This window comes from Agelaius phoeniceus, chromosome 2 (assembly GCF_051311805.1).
Source record: "Agelaius phoeniceus isolate bAgePho1 chromosome 2, bAgePho1.hap1, whole genome shotgun sequence".
Classification (NCBI taxonomy): domain Eukaryota; kingdom Metazoa; phylum Chordata; class Aves; order Passeriformes; family Icteridae; genus Agelaius; species Agelaius phoeniceus.
This window is the reverse complement of record NC_135266.1, coordinates 52,214,698-52,236,017: the sequence shown is the minus strand read 5'-3', so window position 1 is coordinate 52,236,017 and position 21,320 is coordinate 52,214,698. Positions and strand designations below refer to the sequence as shown.

Here is a 21,320-nt window from a genome sequence, read left to right as displayed (position 1 = left end):
CTCATTTTTACAACTTCCTAAGTTTAGCAGAGTATGTTCTTCTGCCAAATTGTTTCACATTTAAGGAGAAGATTTTTATTCCCAGGAAAATACTGCAAGCTGTGGAACTGAACCACAATTTCTTGTCTTCTTTTAAGAAAATGGATTGCATGTATCTAACAAACTCTTATAACAGGAACTAATTCTACCAGCAACAAGATATACTAGATACTCCATATACTAATATTTAGAGCACTATGTATAGTATCTAAAATATTTAATAGAAGAAACTTTTCATCATTTATTGAAATGATCTGCGGTAATTCCTGGAAAATGCTATTTAAACACCATGATACACCTTAATTCTGAAAGGCATTAATTTCTGTGGTTTGACTGTGAATAAAATGGAATGTTTTCAACCCAATTTCCAGCACTACAACTCTTAAATTCTTAACTCTGAGAAATCCAGCTCTAGACCAAATGCTTCCGACAGAAGTTATCATTCTTCATCCCAGTGAAGTGATAGTGAAAATGAAAACAATAGGATAGAAGCCAATCTTTCAACTCAATATTCTACATCTCTCCCTCCATTAAACCTTCTAATCACATCAATACAATTCCAAATCCTGCCTCCTTCTCTAAAAGCCTCTTTTGGTTATTTAGCAGCTTCAGAAACAGGACTTCTCCACAAGGCAGCCCTCTCTTGCTCATTATTAGCTACTTCTATCCCGTATAGCATCTTAAATCCTTCCCCAGGTGTGAATGCCCTCCGTCTCACTATCATTCCCCACTTAGTTCCCATCTCCTGTGGTTGCTGCACGGTCTCCAGGGTGCACTGTTGGGGAATCACAGTTCTGCCCTGCCTTCCTTGCCCATTAGGTACCAGAAAACGTTTCAAAGATGATGAAGACTGCAGGAGTCAGCACTTACAGAAGTAGCCATGGGTGAGACATTCTTAGGTATGGATATGAAAAAGGGGAAGGAGGGTTCAAGGACACAAATCCCACTTTATCCAACAGCCACCTGAAATCCGTACTGCCTGTACTGTGGATAGAGCTAGTGGATAAACAAAATATTGGTATGTCAGTGACAGAAAAGGCACGTGGGAAGAGAATATGCACAAAAATAGTCTTCAGATAATTTCCAGCACTCTGTCCGCACCACCAATAAAGCCATCAAGTACCTCTTTAGACTTAAAAGATACCAACTTCTACAGACTGTTGTCAAGTAAACTTGACAAAAGTTTCCAGATTATGAAAACACAGTGTAAAAGGATACAGAGAACTTTGATTTTCCTATGCAATTTCGTCCACCTACATAGCTTTCGGTTTTTGTTCTGAATGGCTGTTGTCATTGCCTCTTTCCACAAAAGAAGGGTACTTCGGGGGGCGGGGGAGGAAAGGAGCAGGGAGGTGGAAACAAATGCCTTTAGAATTCTTGAAGATCGGACTCAAAGTAACTAGCTGTAGCAAAACCCAGCTTGCTCTGCTTTAGCCAGACTGAAGGCAATCACTGAAAGAAAACAAGAGAGATTTCTTTTCTTCCCCTCTTCCCTCCCCTTTAGAAGCACTAACAACTTTTCTCTTCTAGCTTAGCCACTGAAGGAGGAAAGTGATAATCCCTTTGAAATTCAGCACTTAACACCTATACGGTAGGTGATAATTGCTGCATTCCAAGAGGATTAGCACAGTGGAACCTACTTTACAGTGAAGTCAGACCATTCTGAACAGAGTGAAGTTTTCCTAAAACCATGCCTACTCAGGGAAATCTTGAGTTTCCCACTGTTTCTGGGTAGACAAGGATCTTGTAGCTTCAGATGTGTTTCCATCACATCTGCAAAAAGCCACTCAAGAAACCAACTGGTGTTTAAAACAGCTAGAATAGAGTATTCCTAAGGAAGTGCAAACTAATAAAATTTTATTGACGTAGCTTGCAGAAAATGCTACACCGGCTAAGTTTTCTTAGACAGTGGAATATTTCCATCATCATTAATATTTGGTAGGAGTATTGTGAACTAGGTCCTCACAGTAAAACAGCAGTCAGTAATTTAATCCTGTATCAGAATCCAGAGGCCTTAGTTACACTGTCTGATCCTGCACAGCTGTAAGAGATGCATTCTATGCTAACGTAGGGCCATTAACAGGAAGAGAAATAGTCCTGAAAAAAGCAAGAGGTATGACTGGTACAAGTCCACTCAAAAAAAAGAGAATAATTTAGGGCTTTCACTCCAGCAGCAGAGACTTAGGCTCAGCCTAAGTTCCAGAGTTCCTTCCACTGCACAGCATCTTCCAGAGAGTAGAGGATGCTCTGTGACAAGTGAGCTTCTCTCTCCAAACAAGCCAAGATATGCAGGGCATGGAGGATGGTGCACACCCATGTCTCACCTTTCTCTGCACCAGAACAACGCCAGAGGGAGCATCCAAAGGAGGAAATCAATGCTCTACCTCAGACACCCATCCCATTTGTTTTGCAATACACAGTAGGAGAGCTTGCCAAGATTTAGTAAAGCAGATTTCCAAGAGAGAGAGGAAAGTGGCTTCCTCTGCCTTCATATATTTTTCTTTCAACGATTTTATTCCTCCCTTCATTGCAGCTCACCCCCCTCTCTGTGTCCTCCTTTTAAATACAGCATTAAAACCACTGTGTAATCCACAGTACATTTTCCAGACTAGGCTCAAGGCACTGCCGTTTGGATTCAGAAAAATTTCATGGCAAAAAGAATGACAAAACATAAAATTGAAGATAAGTTTCACCCACTCCCCTCACCCCCATCATTCATTTCTTTCCCCATTGCCCGATCACTTGTAGCAACACAACTGCTGATGAAAGCACAGGGTGATGTGTTTTCCCAAAACAGATGAGGACTAATAAAAATAATAATGAAGGGGAGAGAGGAAGGAGGGAGGAGACAGCATTTTCAACCTAGACCTGATTCTGTGCTGAAAATGGTCACACACGGATGTACAGGAGTGCGATCAGGGTGCCTGGAGGAAACAGAAGAAAGACAGAATTATCTAAACAAGTCCTGCTATCAAAAAAGGCTGTAAATCACAGCCTTAAATCTACAGAAGGAATATAAACAACAGAGACCTTTTATCTGCTTAAGGAACCATTTATCTGATTCTTTTACCTATCATATTTATGTGATACATTTATTAACACATCACCAACTAATACATGGATTTATTTAATACTTGCTTTTCATTAAGTTTCAAGTTGCCGTTATTTCCTCTCTGTATGAATGCTCCAGATACTGATCTCTGCAAAAGAACAAGCCCCTAGCCAATTGCCATTTATTTTAAAGGAGAAAAAAATCAGTAAAAGTTTAATATGTTAAACTTGCTTATACATAAATTTGTTTATTTATAAAAACATATAAATTTCTCTAAATTTCTCTTGAATTTGTAAAGTATACCTCAAGTTTTCTTGTTTCACTGCCACACATTGGTAACGAAGGGAGACTAAACTGAGAAAAGCTGCCAGCTGTACATGTCAAGATTATTCCCACTTTATTACTGATACTCTTTTCCACGTAGCCCTCAGATCCTCTGATCATCATCTATGGCAAGTGAGCACTTAGGAACAATGTCAAAGAAACTATTTCAACATCCAGACAACTTTTAAAACCAGACAACTCTTCAAGTGAAGATAACTCCCAACAGCTGAGTAGATTAAAAATGGTGACTGAAGACAGAATTTTCTCCTGGGCAAATTGCCAGGTTTTTTTTAAAGGTAAACTCCAGCTTTTAATTATCATGAACACTCCTCCCTGTGAGCATTGCCACTGACTGGATCATCTTAAAAAGGAATAAAAATGGCATCCCACGACTGTGCTGTGGAGCTCGGATTTCCAAGAAGCACAATAGAGAAATTGCAAACTACTGCCTATAAGCAGAGCTGCAGAAGTTGAACTCTGGTATATCCAAAAGGAAAGAAATTTTTTAAAAGCAAACAGTGCCACAATCAAGTGAATATAGAGTGAAACAGGGGTAAAGAAAGCACATTTAAGCCTGGTTACCACTTTTCCTAATGGCAGTTTTTAGTTGTTACTCTTTCTTCTGGTTCTGTAAATTAAATTCTCTACTAAGAAAGCTAAATCAAGGATGATTAATATCTTCTGATTTAGCTTCCCTTCCTCCCTCAGTTCAACATGAAGTGAAAGTTATCCTCAGCATGGCTTGTCATGGTGGGCAATGGTCCAAATCAAGAAAACTGGGTCAAGCATCTTTTAAAGCTAGTATTATATGCTTTAGTTTGCATAGTTATATTTTTATTTCTAATACAATACCGTTTCACGCAAGATTTTAAATAATACTTTTTTCTAAGAGTGGAAAATTAACATAATAATGAAAACAATATACATCCACTTGTCTAAAGTAATGTCCATAACACGATTATCTTCTTTTTTTCCAATTTATATGTCTACTGCAACATTTTATAATTATTAGAAGATACTCCAGGGCACATGTTGTGCTGGTGTACAGCGACTTCTCTGGTGGCTGAAATCATTCAGCCTGTGGACTCGTGAATCACAAAGCACCCAGGGCTCAGCAAATCCTCGTATGACACATGTCATGTCATGTCTCATTGCTTCAACACAGTCCTCGCACCCCGCCCGTATCACCAGTAGCCACACACTTAACTACAGATGGGCTGCTGACATCACAACCCCAAATTCACCCCTGCTCCCATCCCCACCTATGGAAAGCACAAGACATTTTTCTCTGGGTTAGGTTGGTACCAGATTATTTGCAGGGGTGTCTGAATTTTGTTGCAGGGTGGCTGTGAGGATTTAGCAATTCCCAGCAGTCTTTAGTAGGTGTTTAAAACCACCTCAAGTTAGCCGAGCAAGTCATCTGCGTGGGGAGAGTACCAAGGAGTTCCCACATCAGACATTCCTGGGAGGTGCTGCCCAATAGCAGTGGGTACAACCAGCGCTCTAATCACTGCTGAAATAATTGATAGCGCTGTCTATCCACACTATGACAGACAAAAGCTGAAATGTATTAAACATAGCAATCCATCATCCCGCAGATGGGTAGCAGGAGCCAACAGAGTTCAGAGGGAGCGACTCCTGCTGCTAACAATGGCTGAAGTACTGACAGTTCACTACTCCTCCTTGCTCCTCACCAGGCTCTTCTCCCAGCTTCCCAAGAGATAAATGAACAAACAGTCCACTAAAGAAGGATTTAAATGCTGTAGACTGCTGATAGTTATTATTCCAACTCAGAATGTCTACAAACAAGCTTAATGAGATATCAATTCCCCTCTTTAAAATAATAAAAAAAAAAAGAGGTAGTTACATTAAGGAATTGTGAATTCAAATAAAATAAGAAACCCCCCACCCCCCCAAAAAAACCCCACCAAACTTAAAATTGTTAGGTGTGTAAATCTCATCTGAATATATGAGAAGCTGACGAGCTAAATATCTAGCACTGGCAGCTGGCAGCTGGAGACAAGCTACAAACAACAGTGCTCCAAATTAAGAAGTAATTTATGTGGAATACATCATTATTTTAACATGAAGGATACAAAGCTTTAAAGGGGAGAGGAACTGCTAGCAGACTTTTAAAGAAAAGTAAGTCCAGAGCAAAGTAAAGCTATTTATGAAAGTCGATTTTTCTTTCCTGACTTATTTCTTGTAGGACACATGAGTCACACAATATAGCCAAAGGAAAAACTGCAACTGCTAACACCACATTAGTAAAGTATAAAAGGGAAAGACACTTTTCTTAGCATTTCAGCCTTGTCATTTCCAATTTTCTGCTCTTTGGACATGCTTGTATTCAAATTCTGGAACATCTATTCAGCATATCAATCCTAATTAGACAATCTGGGTCTGGAAAGGATGAGAGCTGGGTCATTTGCATAATTTAATCATAAATACTCAGTGATACATATTTCCAAATGCATTTGTACAATTATCTTTTCATCCTTGGGGCAATGGTATTAATATGATTAGGCAATATTTCTGGAAAAAACAGACAAGTATGCACTCTTTTTAACTGCAGCTTAGGGCGATATGAAAAATTAATTAATTTCTGAAGAAAATCAATTTCTGTACGTGACCACATTAGACATTGCTAAACCAAGACACAGAGTCCTTTCTCAATCAGAACATTTTATCATTCTTTTCCAAATTCTGATTGTTATATGAACATTTCAATAATAAAACTGTTAGATTATTTAAATTATCTTAATGCATAGGCATGGAAAAGTGACTATTTCTTCTTCATGTTACCCTGACAGACATGGTGTTTTAAAATATGTATTGTTTGACCAGTCAATAGGAAACCTTAGCATTTGGTCTGAACTCATCTTATGTGATCTTTTATTAATGCACATTATACCGATTGAATTCAAGGACAGCAGGAAATAATTCAGCTCTGAAAACCGCAGCTGAAAAAAAATAGAACGATGCTAACCGAAAGTATTTTAAAATTAATATAAGGTTTCTTCCTTGTTTGTTTTGCTACAAAGAATTAGATAAGGTGTTTCTTCAACAGAAGCATACACATTACAAAAATGTTGTGACATATGTGGGATACAGCCAAGCACCCAGGTGGCTAATCTCATTTTTAGAAGAAAGATACTGCTTTGTATGTTAATTGGTGCAAAAAAAAATTACATTTATGTTTTTATATGTACCATCTTTATTTCTTCTCAATCAACAGAAAAAGTAGAAATTACTGCATGCAAATGTTCAATATTCATTTAATTTGCATGAAGGTGCTTGAACAATTTTTTTATTCTAACAAGCTCATTTTTCATGCGTTTTGTCTTTCATCCTAATCTAGCATCTGTCATTCCTTTTTGAAGTTATTATCGGCCCAATTCCCTCTTGGACATGGTTGCTGGGTGACCGGTATCTTAGCACCCACTTTGACAGGAACAGATGTGAATCTGATCAAGAGATTTCCCATGAGTACCTGAAATCACAAACAACTTTCGAGAAAAACAAACAGCCTTGCTGTCACCGTCCCTCTCTCGCCCTCCTTCCCATCCCTTCCCCCATACCCCCCAAAAAAGAGTATGAGAAAGTTGATGCAGAGTTAACCAGCATCATTAAAACGCATTATTATCTGGCAGGTGAGCTCCCCCAACACCTCTCAAGCTGCTTCTGCCTTCAAACGCCAACTCTCAGCTTTAAGTTTTAACAACCCCCCTTTGAATGCTTCCAAAGACGACTGTTCGCTTCTAAGGTCACCGTCTTCTAAACATTCTCACGTTGAACCTGTTTTCGTCACTTGAATGCTCTCATTTAAATCAATGGGATTATTCGTGTAAGCAAATTTCACATGCACACAAGCACCCACCAGTTGGTTTATAACACCTAACTCACATTTTGATTACAAATAATGTCCTTTGATCGCTCCCACACTTGGTTGCCGCTGTCTGTGAAATTCCAGCTTATGAAAATTCTGCTAGCTATGCTATCTGAGTAGCAATACTGAAAATATTTAAGGAACTGCAGAATTTTATTACTTTAAACCATCCAACTGAGATGCTATAGGCAACAGGACCCCTTACACAAACCAAAGCTTCCTGCTTGCAGGATTAAGACTTCTATGTACAGCCCTATAGCATAGTGACTACATTCATTGCTGCACATGGGATATGGAAAAATAGGAAGAAACAGGAATTACAGCAGTATACTTCTGAAATAAACTTAGAACCATACAAAGCATAGGTAAGAATTTTCAGATTAAGTATATTACTAAAAAAGACAATTTTTTCATTCCCATTTAACATCTCTGCCACAAGAATCTCACCCAACATCAAAATCTATGGTAAAGCTTATTTCCTCTTGCTTGCTTTCCCAAGCACTACTCTAAACATAGCCCTGCTTAGCGAAGAGAAAGGACACAGTTGTGATCCAAAGACTGAAAATTTGATCATACATATGTAAACTCATAAGGCCGCATGTGACAGCAACACCGGATAAATTTGCTTTAACATGCTGTCAACCAGCCTTTCACTTCTGCCTCTTCACCATGCTACTCTTCAGCATGTTCCCAGCCCCATAGCCTCAGGGCTCCTGTCCCTACTGCTACTGCTAGGGTTAGCAACTGCTCCCACTAAGCATCCTCTGTATTTGAAGTTTTCACAGTGCCTCATAAAATAGCTTCCATGAAGAATTGTAAATTTTCATCTTCTTTTTTTTTTTTCCAAATTCAGACAGGTGTGTGAGGAGAAGAAAGTAACCAGGAGAAGAGGAAAGAGAAAGGAAGAGCTTGAATTTTCAAAGATCAGAATTTGTTCCTTCATTCTGAGTTGTTGTTCTATGATCAAAAAGATAACAAAGGGATTTTTTTCTGTCTAGTTTAGATGCAAAGAGAATTTAAGACAAACATTTCAATCACGATGGAAGAATTTATTGCCACCTATAGGTGATCCTAAATTTAATTTAATTTCCCTCATTTACTACCAAAATCAGAAAGCAGCCAAAACATTTTATTGATAGGCCAAAAGCCTAGTCTGATCTAAACTTACTCTGGATATAGTAAAATTGAAAAAAATCTTCTACACAACTTAAGAATAACAGAACTACAAAGGAAAAGCCAAGCAAATAAGAAAACTGTTTAAGCCCCTAATTGTAAGTGGACCTCTCTACCTTCCATTAAAAGTCATGTGGGAACAAAACCATTTCCTGTGTCTTGGAAAAAAATATCCCCCACTGCACCCACTTAGGATATCAGCACCACATAGTAGTCAAACCTGTTGATGGGACACAATGTACACATTTATAATAAATGCATAATGGTGATAAGTAATCACCATTTAGAAGACCTGCCTTTCACTTTGCCAGTCAAAACAAGAGCAAGTCTTTGATAAGGTCCCTACAATGATACCTCATGAAACAGTTCAATTATCCAGACTGGCAAAGTCATGAATGGCTCAACGGAAACTGCACAGAAAAATTCACTGGTGTGAAAAACGAACAACCAGAGTAAATAAACATCTTCCTACTTGTCTTGGTAACACCCTTATATCCATTTCTCACCAACCAATCCCTTTTGCCCAAGCCAAAAAAGGGCCTACAAACTCAGAACTAGCTCCCTCTGCCACATCCACACTCACAAAATGAAAGCCTACAGCCAGGGATCACCAGCTGAACTGTTCAGTCAATTGGAGTGCTAAGATGGCATTAAAGACAAAAGCATCTATACTAGATTATTAGTATCCAAATTTGTCATTCATTCACTAGAAAGAGGTAGACTTATGCAGGCAGTTAATGCCAATTTCAGCACTGAAAATGTATTTCAAGGATTGGAAAGACTGACTGAGAATTAGAAAAGAAGGTGAAAGCAAAGCCTGGAAGGTTTGAAGAGCCTCTGTGGGATAGTAATTGCTGAGGCAAACTTAAGCTGAACAGAACACTCACTTAGTTTGTTAAATAAATCAAAATGCAAGCTAATTCTAATTTTAATGTAACCCTCTAAGTGTTTGAACTAAGGAACCCTTCCATGTCCTTAGGGCCCACTATTTCAACTTAGCTGGCATAGTCCAACCTGGCAATACACCATCAGGAACACTTGGACAGTATAAATACCACACCACCTCACCCGAGAGAGGTAAGCACTCACCCTGGGGTATTTAGGCTCCTAGCTCAAACCAAAGTACTGAAGGAGGAATGCCATGGGAGCATTATTATTACTCATTATTTCAATTGATTCCAAGATGAGGCAAGACGAACCATGTTTTCCCAAATCCCAAGTTTTTAGTCCAAGTAAGGGAAGGAGGAAGGAAGAATGGAGTCTTGGGAGCCTTCTTGTGAACTGTCTCATTGGGTAATCCCTTTAGAACCTTTAGAGCCACAGCGTCGCACATTCCAGCCCAAAATCTGCAGAGTTGCTCTCTTCTCTATAGCCCACACAACATGTACTGACTAGTCACTGCCTCCTCTTTTTCACACACAGGAAAACAAGGCCTGAGTTACTAAACCAAGAGGAGAGTTCACGGCTTGAGGATTTAGTCAATACCAAACAAATTCTATAATTTAAACTTTTTGCAGCTTAATTATATTGAGAAACCATTAGACATTTTGAAGAATTAGGATAGTGAACTGTTAAATATTAGGCAATTGACCCATACCTAATGTAAAGTAAGTTTCTGAAAACGTCCTCAGAAAAATTTAGAAGAACAGGTGTAGGAGAAAATTCAAATGTGACCCGTAAGGCCCCAGAATTTAGAAATGAATTGGGATCAGTTCATTCTTTTCCCATGGGGTAACTTGTATAAATGTAATTCTATGGTTTCATAAAACCAGGTCAAGTTTCTGTCCCCGGAGGTCCTTTGGCAATTTGAAGCATGGCAGCACTTTTTCCTGGCTACAAGTTCAAATCTGCATGCGTTCTGGATTTCTGAAAGGAAGTGATTAGTCAAGCTGAAAAGACAGACCCATCCTGTTCAGAGCACACCTTCCACAGAGAAAACTACTTGTAGGGATGAAACACAACTTCACAGAACAGTATTTAGAACTAGCTGGCTCTGCATTTTTCACCTCTAAAAAAATTCCTTTTCTCTCATCAGCTGACACACCAAAGAGCAGACAAACTTACCACATAACAATGCCAGCAGTTTTAACTAAGGACATGCTTCTTTTCTTAAATGTCAGAAAGTTCTAGTCATGTAGTCATACCTCAGAATATTTCTGAATACATGCATTTCATAACTATTATTTTATTACTTCTCATGATATCACTGTATTGTTCCAATTTAAGACACGTAAAATAAGACTCAATGAGACAAAAATCACAGAAGGGGTCACCAGAAAAGATGAAACCTCTGCTTGGCAGACCCACAATAGTACAGGCTCAGCAGCAGAGAGCTGAAGGCAGTGGAAGAAACTCCTTCAGGAACTCCTTCAGGAAGAACCTGAAATTATTCTGTTTAACACCACATCCACTGTGTCCAACTTCTATTGCAATGAGGCTGGAATGATAGTGAGTTGAGTCCGACCACTCAGCTACAAATGACTCTGTGTGGTAACACATCTTCTGGGTCAACTAAAGAGATTCAAAGAGCAAAGGAAGGATAACAAAGAAATTCAGGTTGTTTGAGCAAACTTCTTAGTGTGTAAATCTGACATGCACAAACTCTGGCAGTGGCTGCTCCTTCTAAAGATAAAATCCACCCTTTCCACCACGCTACTGACATGGTACCACAGAAGCTCTGTACAATAAAATTTGTTGAAAGTTTATTAATTCTTAGCAAGGTCCCACCTGTTGTACCTTGAGGTGGCCTCAAGCCAACCCAACAGCTGTGGCTATCCCCAAACGTGTTGACTAAAAACCTCACTGATGCCCTCCCCAGGAAATGCTATGGCTCCTTTCTTACATGATTTGCATGCACACTCCTGAAACAGCTACATGCTGACGAATTAGTATTTCTAATACATTTGCCTCATAGTTTCTCAAAACTGTATTTTATACACAGCTATAGGTCAAATTGTAAATTATTGTAGCAGGAGCTTCTTTTTTTGTTACTGTCAATTTTAACATCATATTTCAGCAGCAAATTCATTTCAAAGGGAACGAGTAGAATCACAAACCATCTATACTGCCCAGTAATGTAAGACAAAATATCTTATTACCATTTAATGTTTATTTTTTTAACCTGGCCCATTAAAAACTATGAGTATCAGCTTAAAAAAATCTGTAACAAACCAAAACCAAAACCAAAACTCTGCCTTGTATTGGAAAAATAGGCAGCGTAACTTGCACCAGAATCACGAAATTAGGCTTTACTGGTAGATACGGACACAAAGAACTAAGAAAAAATATCCACCTATATTGTACGAACTGTTCTAACAAGGTAAGATGTATTTAAAAAAAAAAAAAAAAAAGAGAACATATGACTTTTCACTTGTATTAGTCCTTATTATATATTTAATACCACCTGAGGTATTTTCTTCCCCCCATGCAGTAAACTACGGTTAAGGAAACAGAGGATAATTGAAAAATGGTTTTGCTTCCTTCCCAGCAAACTACAGAGAATCAGCAGTAAAATGTGAAAAGTGACAACCACGGCACATATTTTGGGAGCATGTATTTCCTTCAAGAAGGGACAGGCTGCATCCGTACTACAAAAATTAATACAAAAAATCCCAGCAGAGGGTATGAAGCCACAGGTTATACCAAATTCTGATACTTATTCCTGCAAAGATGTTGATTGATTTGCTGAAATTAATAGGACAGAATGCTCGCAAAAACACTAAGATTGCATTAAATGCATGATGCATTAAAAAATACATAATGAATCCAGTTTATGCAACAAGAAGACACTAAATCTCGAGCATTTTTCCAATGCTTTCAAACTGTCCCTGCTAATGCAAGAAAGTATACAGCAATCCAACTTCCTACCTAAGATGTCAACTGATTCTTTTATAGCACTTCCAAATATATTTTGCATATGCTTGGTTTAAAAGATACATGTAGGCTATTGAAAGCAACAGTAGTATCTGCATTCTTAAAGTTATACACATGGTTTGAAACCACAGCACTGCTATTTTAATGTAAATAATTAAGTCCTACAGGTGACCTTGTCCAACAAAGAAAGGTTTTTACAGCAGGTCAAGAGACTGGAAACAAATTACATGCTTCATAAAGACAGATAACATTGTCATCCATTAAAACATTATATAAAACCAATTAAAGTATTAAGTTTATATTTTTACCACATTTGGAGAAAGAATAATTCAAAAAATAATAGCTTTAGTAATGGGGTTTTTTTAAGGAATGTTCAAACTATCAATAAACCCTGACTAGATTTATCACAAAACTGTACAAACTGTACAAAACTGTAACACATTGTTTGTATTTCTCTTAAAAATATAATATCTAATACCAGAAAGGGGGGGGGGTTTGTGTCCCATATATAAAATCATGATCCAGCTCTTAAAAAAAAATCATTTGTAAGTATGAGAACAACATTAAATCAAGGTTACAAAAGATGTTATTAAATAGTAATACAACATATTACCTGTTTCCTTTATATTTTGCTTTATATAACTGCTTTCTTTTTGATTCCTTACAATCATTTCATGTCGAATGAAAAATCAAAACATTTCCCAGATGTAAAATTCAGAAATAGTTTCTATGGTACAACAGTTTGTAAATACAAGCACATGCTGAGAGACATGTCCCAAACAACAACTTGTACTCCAAATGTAAAATACCTATTACCTGTTCTCAGTACAGCATGGTTAACAAGTGCTCTAACAGGAACATTCAGTTATGAACTTCAATCATGGCATCGTAACATTACAAGTATATTTCAGCTGTCAATTATGCTAAAGCATGTGCAGCAGTCCCACGTACTCCCATTCTTCTCCTTCTCCCCATCCAACTCCAGTATGTAACTCTTGCTATTTTGTCAGTCAGCTAATATGTATGCACACCTACTGTGCCCTCTCATTCAGTCATACAATCTAAGGAACAAAATGAATGTAAAAAAATACGTCTTAACAGCTAAGGTGCACTTTTTTTCAGTATATTTTGTATCACAAAAAATTAAAAGGTGAATAAGAAAATTAGTCTGAAAGCTTTGCTTGAACCCGAGCTTTTTCAGATCAAAAGGGATTTAGGCATAATTTAGCCATTTGGCCAATTCAGAGATTAATTCTAAAAATTTATAAGGATGAATAAAATTTCGTTACCAAAACATGTGCTTATTTTATAGGAAAAAAAAATCCAGTTGGTGTGGTAAGATGCACCAGCAAATTTTAATTGCACCTGCTCCATTGTTCCTGGACTATGGCTAACTTCAGCCTTTCAATGCCCATAAAATGCCACTGTTCGATATTTGTAACAAAAAATATATTTCTTTTTCATACTGAAATAGCTTTCTTCTTCATGATGAAGATGCAAATTATGTAGGATGCAAAGAAAGTATCTAAAATAAATTAGTTTTGGAGTAAACAGGGTACCTTTAAACAGATAAATGAACAGAAAGTTATGTTAAGTGTTACTCACACGAGTATTCTCAGGAGTGCACTATAAAAACTTTGGAGTATTTTATTGTATCAGAAACATAATTTCATGAACACTAACAAAAAAAAGAGCTTATATTATTTCAGAAAGTTTCTGCCTATAACTAGTAATGTGTTTTGATACCCACGATTTAGAAGATCTTTCCATTCAATTCTGCAAACTGCATTGTGTATATTTATCCACCTGCCATAGGAGGATGTTCACCCTAAAAGCAATTATCACAAAACATTGTTTAAAGCAAGGTGAACTAAAATACATTTTGTGATCCATTTCTTCAGTCGCAAGCAGTTTCCTCATGCAAGCACTTTCATCAGTTTTGGTGGACGTATCCTGAACTATTGCTCAGGGTCCGCTTGGTTAAATATCCCATCTCTAAAAGAGACCTACAGAAATTCATGGAGGAGAAAGCAAGTTTTCAGTATTTTCAGAGTTATCTCAGCTAATCATTGTGAGTGACTTAGAGCAGAAAATTCCAAATTGGGATGTAACTGGATGGTCAAAAACTGATCCCTCCTCTGATGAAACTGAGTGACAGTATTTTTCTACTTAATGCTATGGAAAATATACTATCACGTTTTTTCCTTTTCTTCCGTAAAAAAAAAAAAAAAAAAAAAAAAAAAAAAACCAAAACCCAAAAAAGTTTAAAACAGTTCGCAGTTATTAACACTCAATGCTAATATTCCACATTCTGTAGATTACAGTTGAATATTCTGAAATGCCTGTGAAATGAAACATCAGCACTTGTTAGGAGATGCCCCAGGCTGAGCACAGTATCAGATAAATAAGTAGAACATAGTGGGTTAAGGATAAAGTTATTCCCCAAAGCAAACTGGATTTTATTATTTCAAGTCATAGACATATCCTGATTCTAAATATAAAGATTTTTGGTTTATATTTCAGGATTTTTGAAAATAATTTAAATGATAATGGAAAAAGAAAAATTCTTCCTTAATTCACACTGGAGAAATTATCTATATATGAATTAACTCTCTGGATCATAATAGCTTTTTGCAGATGACTCTTCAGCTGTATCATTTAAATACGTATTTAGGCAACTAAAAATTTACTGTCAATTCCTATTATGTCAGTCCACATTATGGCGCTGTTACAGCATGCACATTTAAAGATTATTGAAAAAATTACTGTTCATGTGCAGTATATAATTTGCAAAAGGGTAATCACTATTTTAAAACAATGAATGGAATTAACTCATAATGCAAAGCAGATGCCCCAAACGTTATTTTTAAAACAAAACATATTTAACTTATAAAAGAACAAAGACGATCTAAACCCAGTCCTGTTGCTTAAAACCAGACAGGCATCATGGTTGTTTTGGACTCTTGCTTCACTTATACAATTTAGATAAAATTCTGTAGTTTCTAACTACTCTCTGCTATCCTACAGCCATTAATGAATTTTTACAGCTAAACTTGTAAAGCTCCTCCATAGGCAACACTGGCAATGATGAAAAAGAGGTTTACTTGTACCAGACCAGCAGGGATTGTAGTAACAATTTAATGTATCAATTAGGTAGTTCAAAAGGAAAATATTAAAATTCAATGCAGTGTATGAAAATTCTCTGCTTCGTATGCAATTCACTTTAGATGACCAGTCACAGAGATGGGCAAAAACAGGCATCTGGAATGATCTAGGAACAGGGGAAAAGAGAAGAAATACTATATGGCAGTCAAACAAGATTAGCGTCTCCAACAAATATTCGGAACCCACTCCGGATTACAGAACACAAGCAGGACAACTTGCAAATAAGAGTGCTCTGAGTGCATTTTGGTTTACAATGCTGAGGAGGGGCAGAGAAGAAGCCCTGGGTGGGTGCAGTAGCCTCCCAGCACAGCCCATAGGGACACACTGTGGGGCACTTGCTCCATGTGCCCAGGGGGCTCAGCAACCCCAGGCAGAGGCGCCTGTGGCTCCAGAAGAGCCTAGAAGCCTGAGACTGAACCGAGCATTTCAACAGACATGTAAAGTTGATTCTGACCTGACAATAAAACTAAGCTTTTTTACATAAACTACATCTGCCAAGAAAAGATTTCTTAATTATAAAAAAAGAAAAAAAAATACACAAAACTTTACCAATATTCATAGCTATAAGATAAAGGAGGAGGTAATCAAATTGAATCCTTGAGGAAGATTATGTGAAGCAATCAGGGAAAAAAATGTCCCCCTGCCCATCACTAGCAGGCCCTCAACAGCGTCGGCAGCACTTCTCGACAGGCAGCCAGCGTTCCCAGCGAAGTGTTCCCTTCCAAAGTATCAGATACCCTGCTCCTGCCAGCGACTGAAGTATCAGATTAAAGGGATAAATAGTTCTGTCCTGTTGCAGTAAGTACGGGCCAAGGATCTCAGCTTTTAAACTACAATATTTACCATTAAATATATAATGTAAGATAGATATTAAAGTACTGTTATTATGAGCAACTGGAGTCTTTTATTTTATTTAAGTCTAAGGAAACCACTTCCACACCTTTTACTCCTTCTTCATAGTTACTACAATTTATCTTCTGCCCTTCCAGAAGTCATCTTTGCTTGTAAAGCCTTCCACATTTCTGCTGATTATATTTTAATAATCTGTGGCAAGAAGGAAGGTCATCAATATAAACCACAGGTACTATATATTTGACATTCCTTCCAGCTGCACTTGCTGACCTGTTCATTTAAAGTATCTATGATCTGTACTAACCTATCTGGGTGAGATACTCCTTTAATTAATACAAACAGGGGAAAAAAAAAAAAGCTATGCAAGTGAGCAGTACTCAGTAAACAAGGACATGCTAGGTCCACATAATTTGAGAGAAGCAGAAGCTAGGAAAGAGGGACTGAATAACTGCCGTGTAAGATGGGCTTTGAAGGGAATTGTTTCATGCTCAGCATCTTTCCCCTTTACATTTAAAAATCAATTGGTTGTTTTCCAAAAATTGTAAATAGCTTCCAAAGGCTGCAAATAATTCCCCACTTTAAGTATGAATGTCAATGAACTCATTCAAAATCATCTTCAAATGTCAGAAAAGATTAACATGTTCTGGTCACAGAAGGGAGGTCAGAAGAAAGCGCACGCTTTTAGCCTTTACTCGGGTAGGCACAATCCAAAGCCAGGCTAAGTCTATGGGAAAACTCTAGAAAGGGACCCAGCATGGCAAAATTCCACAACAAGTGCTCAAAACACAAGAGACCAGAAACAATCTGAGATCAATAGCTTCCAGGTCATTAATCCTAGGCAGGTGACATCCAGTGCACAGTTCGCTACTCTCTTTCACCCACACATTCAAGAAACCTGACTCGATTGGCATCTAGTAGCTCTAAATATTTTCCATGTTTTGCCTTTATCCTTCCCCTATTTGTTTGGCATATGGCTTTCTAGCATCCCATTAATGTCAAACCGTTTAATCGGAATGTAAGCTAAATGCACAGTTTGCTATTTCCTGGATTTCTGTTTGGCAGCCAATGCTTTTTATGAGGAAAATAAAAGCAAAGGTCAGTATGACCAGAAAAGAAAAGTCATCTTCCATAACGGAAGCTTATTTTTCCAGTGAACTGATACACAAGCCTAATTTAGAAAAAGGTCCTTTAGTATCATGTTATTATTAGTAGTATCACAAATAAACACAGAAACCAATTCACTTTACAGACCTCCACATTAAGCATTCAATAGAAAATCCCTTGGTGTTTTATTGATTTTTGTTTTATTGATTTTTTAAATAGCAATATCACAGTTAAAATGTATCATTTTGGTGAAACACATCTAAAACTTTTCCATCTCGAAATAAGTTATTACAAATTATTTCCACAGCAACTGGCAACTAACGATTCAATCCATTTAAAGAACAACAAAGTAATGGCTTTATTTGGATGCCTTTTTTGATTAAATAACATATTAACCTTGATGAAGCTTTCCAAAAAGGGATTAGCGTACTCGAGTGCATCAGCTGATTATGAGACAAATATAACAGTGATAAGATGCTGGTTCAAAATTTTTGAATCTGATGAGTACAACAATTTAGCCGCTAGGATGGAGTTGGTTCTTCCAGTTTCCATCTCAACAGTAAAGTGTCCACCCGGGATACAAAAAGACATCACCCAGCCAAAGTATGCAGTAACTGGGAGTCAGGAAAGGTCGCTTAAATCACTAAAATGAGTAGACCAAAATACTCTGCATAATTACTGTAATGTCAGAAATAATTAAAAATAATTTGCAAAGAATGAAGAATTAAATGTATTAGAGGGGAAATCCAGAAAGCAAATACAGATTTATCTTCCCATTTTGACCAAAACTCACTGACCCACTTTGCTTTATTCGTCTATACTGTAATAATACATTTTGCATACCTATTGTATATCCTTTCCATTAATTTATTTGCTTAATGGATGTATAAGTAAGCCTACTACAATTACGCTTTTTAAGGGTCAAATCCTACTCACTTCTGAACCCGCTACTGTAATTTCTACTACACTGGATGATAACACAGCAGACCTCAGGAACAGCTGAAACACAGCCGATTCTGTGCTGTTGACATAATCAAGCCATGTTACAACCAGCCTGCCAAACCCTTTTATAACCCTGCCAAGTCCAGGAATTGGTGTCTCCATAAGCCCCCAGCCACCCCCGATAAAAAAAGAAAGTTTCTGTATTTCTTAATTCTACATGTTCAAATTAAAATTCACATGGTTATGACCGTGGCAAAGTAAAACTTCCATAAGTTTATTTTAAGGACCAAATCTTGGAACTCTTACAGAGTTGTTGCAAGTTATACACCACAGGGACACACACACACACACACACACACACACACACAAAAACCCCAACCCAACAATTGTCTAAGAGCAGCTATTAATATTCATGTTGATTCCACATGAAACAACAGCAGAGTTACCCGAGCAGCTACAGTTATGTCAGCCCTTGGAAGTTATTCCAGGCTGTTTTGTCCTGCTGCCCTGAATATTCAGGAACTTCAACAATCCATCCAGCAACTGCTACCGCAGAGTAAGTGCTCTGCTTCTCCTGGCTCTGTGCTAATGACTGCCAGGCACCCTCTGCTGAGTCGTGGGGGGATGAAGGGAAGGAGGAGGGGATGTCACACGCCCCGCCATTGGGGACGGGACGGGACGGGCAGGAGCACGGCATCGCGTGGGGTTAATTCTCCACGTGTTGGTTGTTGCTGCACCTTGAAATCTGACAATGGGAAAGTGAAACGAGCCCGGTCTGTTTGTTTGGGTATACTGAAAGCAGCATCGGGACTTTATCCACGACCTCCTCCGTGGGAAGTTCCCGGCGCCCCTCCAGCGCGGCACAGCCCGAGCCCCCCGCCCCCGCCTGAGGCAGGGGGAGAGCCCCCGGGAACTGGAGGCGCTTCCGACCGCTCTGATCTCGGGGTCACGGCAGTTATGCGATCCCTTCTCCTTATGAGCGGATTCAGCCCTGTAACCTACAGATCGAGAGATAACAGCCCCAGGCTTTCGCTCTCCATTGCAAAGGCGGCTGCTATTGCATCAGGAATTTCCCCTTTTGCCAGCTCCTTCTATCCCCCCGACACTCCTCCCCGGCTGTGGCAAGTTTGGGGCTCGCTTCCCCGGCCCGCGGGGTGCGGGGATGGCCCCGCACCGCCCGCAGCCGCAGCGCCGCTCCCCGCCCCCGGCGCCGGCCCCGCCAGCGCGCCCGCGTTACTCTGCGCGGCAGAGCAGCATCCAGCCTTGCCAAATCCCTGCCGCGCTCCCGCTGCCCCCCGTCTCCTCCTCGGTTGGTGGGGGCCTGGAGCTGCTCGCACCTGCTCCTCGGGGACCGACACCCCCACCCCCCCACCAAGGAAGCAGCCCAGCCCGGCCGCCTGGCGCCTCTCCCCACTACCCCAAAGAAAAGCCGCTTCCACCTCCTCCTCGCCGTCTTCCCGCCCTGCCTTCACCTCCCCCGTTCGCCATGTGGCAACTGCCTTACAGCCCTACACAAAAAGTGCACGTGCCCCCTCGGATGTGTGACAGCAGCTGATGGCCAAGCGGCCTCCATCGCCCCGGAACGGCCCCGGCGCCCGGGCAGCTCCGCGCCCCATCCCACTTAACGCGACACCCCAGCGTCTATGTCGCCGTCCCCCCATCAGGACCGCTCCCCGCCCACTCCCGTGCACCCTTCGGGCGGCTTTTTCCCAGGGTTGCCTGCTTTAAAGATACATCCAAGGATAAACTTCAGCTGGAGGTTCGGTCAGAAAGCACTTTCTGGCCCCTTCCCACCCCTGCCGGTCCTCCGCTCCCGCGCTGCGCTGCCCGCGGCCACCCCTACCCCCGGCACGCCTCGGCCCGGGGGGCAGGGAAGGGGACAATGACAGGGCGACACTTGCAAAGCGAAGCGGGAGGGGGGCACGAACACGGCTTCCCCTTCCCCCCTCCGTCCCACCAAGAAGCAGCGCCGCTGGCTGCGGAGAAGGCCGGCTGGGTGCCGGGGCAGCGCGGGAGGGGGCAGCGGGAAGCGGCGCAGCGCTCGCCCGGACCGCACCGCGCGGGGGTGGGACGGGGGCGGCGGCGGCGGGGGGGCCGGCGGGGCGCGCGTGTGCCTTGCGGCGCTTACCTGGCGTTGGTGCAGTCGTTGTAGAGGGTCTCGAAATCCTTCCTGGAGATGAGTTTGCAGCGGTTGACCCCGGGCTGGATGGCCCCCAGCCCCCTCAGGATGCGGACCTGCTCCACGTTGCAGACCACGGGCGTGATCTCGAGCCGCTTCAGCTTGGTGTAGACCGTGTGCAAGCCCCCCACCAAGTGCTTCAGGAAGAGGTCGAAAGCCTGGGGCAGGCAGATGAGTTCGCAGCCTTCCACGGTGAAGGAGGCCACTTTGGCCCCCCTCAGATCCACCATCTTGCACTCGTTATTCTGGGGGGTGTTCTCCACCGGGGACGGGGTCGAGTACACGGGCTTGCCGGGCAGGCTGCCGGCCGCGCTGGCCGCGCTGGCATTGGGAGTGGAGGTGCCGCCGCCGCTGCCGCCGCCGCTGCTGCTGCTGCCGCCGCCGCCGCCGGTGCCCAGGCTGGGGCTGCCGCCGCCGCTGCCGCCGCCGCTGCCGTTACCGCCGCCGCCGCTGGTGGTGGAGGTGACTGTGGCCGCCGCTGCCGCCGCCGCCGCTGCGATGGGCTCCGGCCGGAATAGGTTTGTCCCCGAAGCGGCCGGCGGGGGAGCGATGGACGGAGACGGAGAGGAGGTGGCCGACGACGAGGTGGCCGACGACGAGGTGGTGGTGGTGGTGGTGCAGGCGGCAGAAGTTGAGACCGGAGGCTGAGGGGGGACCAGCTGGGTCGGAGGGATCAAAGCAGCCGGTACGGCCATGGTCACATATACGGCGGAGGGGGCAGGGGGAGG

At 40.9% G+C, this 21,320-nt stretch overlaps 1 protein-coding gene across 6 annotated transcripts in view; it reads right to left on the bottom strand.

Moving 5' to 3' along the window:
• DACH1 (dachshund family transcription factor 1) overlaps positions 1-21,287 on the bottom strand; it is a 352,148-nt gene extending 330,861 nt beyond the window's left edge. For all 6 annotated transcript variants that reach the window (XM_077173622.1, XM_077173620.1, XM_077173621.1 and 3 more), the window contains exon 1: positions 20,542-21,287. In XM_077173622.1, the coding sequence (XP_077029737.1) occupies positions 20,542-21,287 (746 nt within the window). The remainder of the gene's footprint in view (positions 1-20,541) is intronic.
• Between the last annotated feature and the right edge of the window lie 33 nt (positions 21,288-21,320).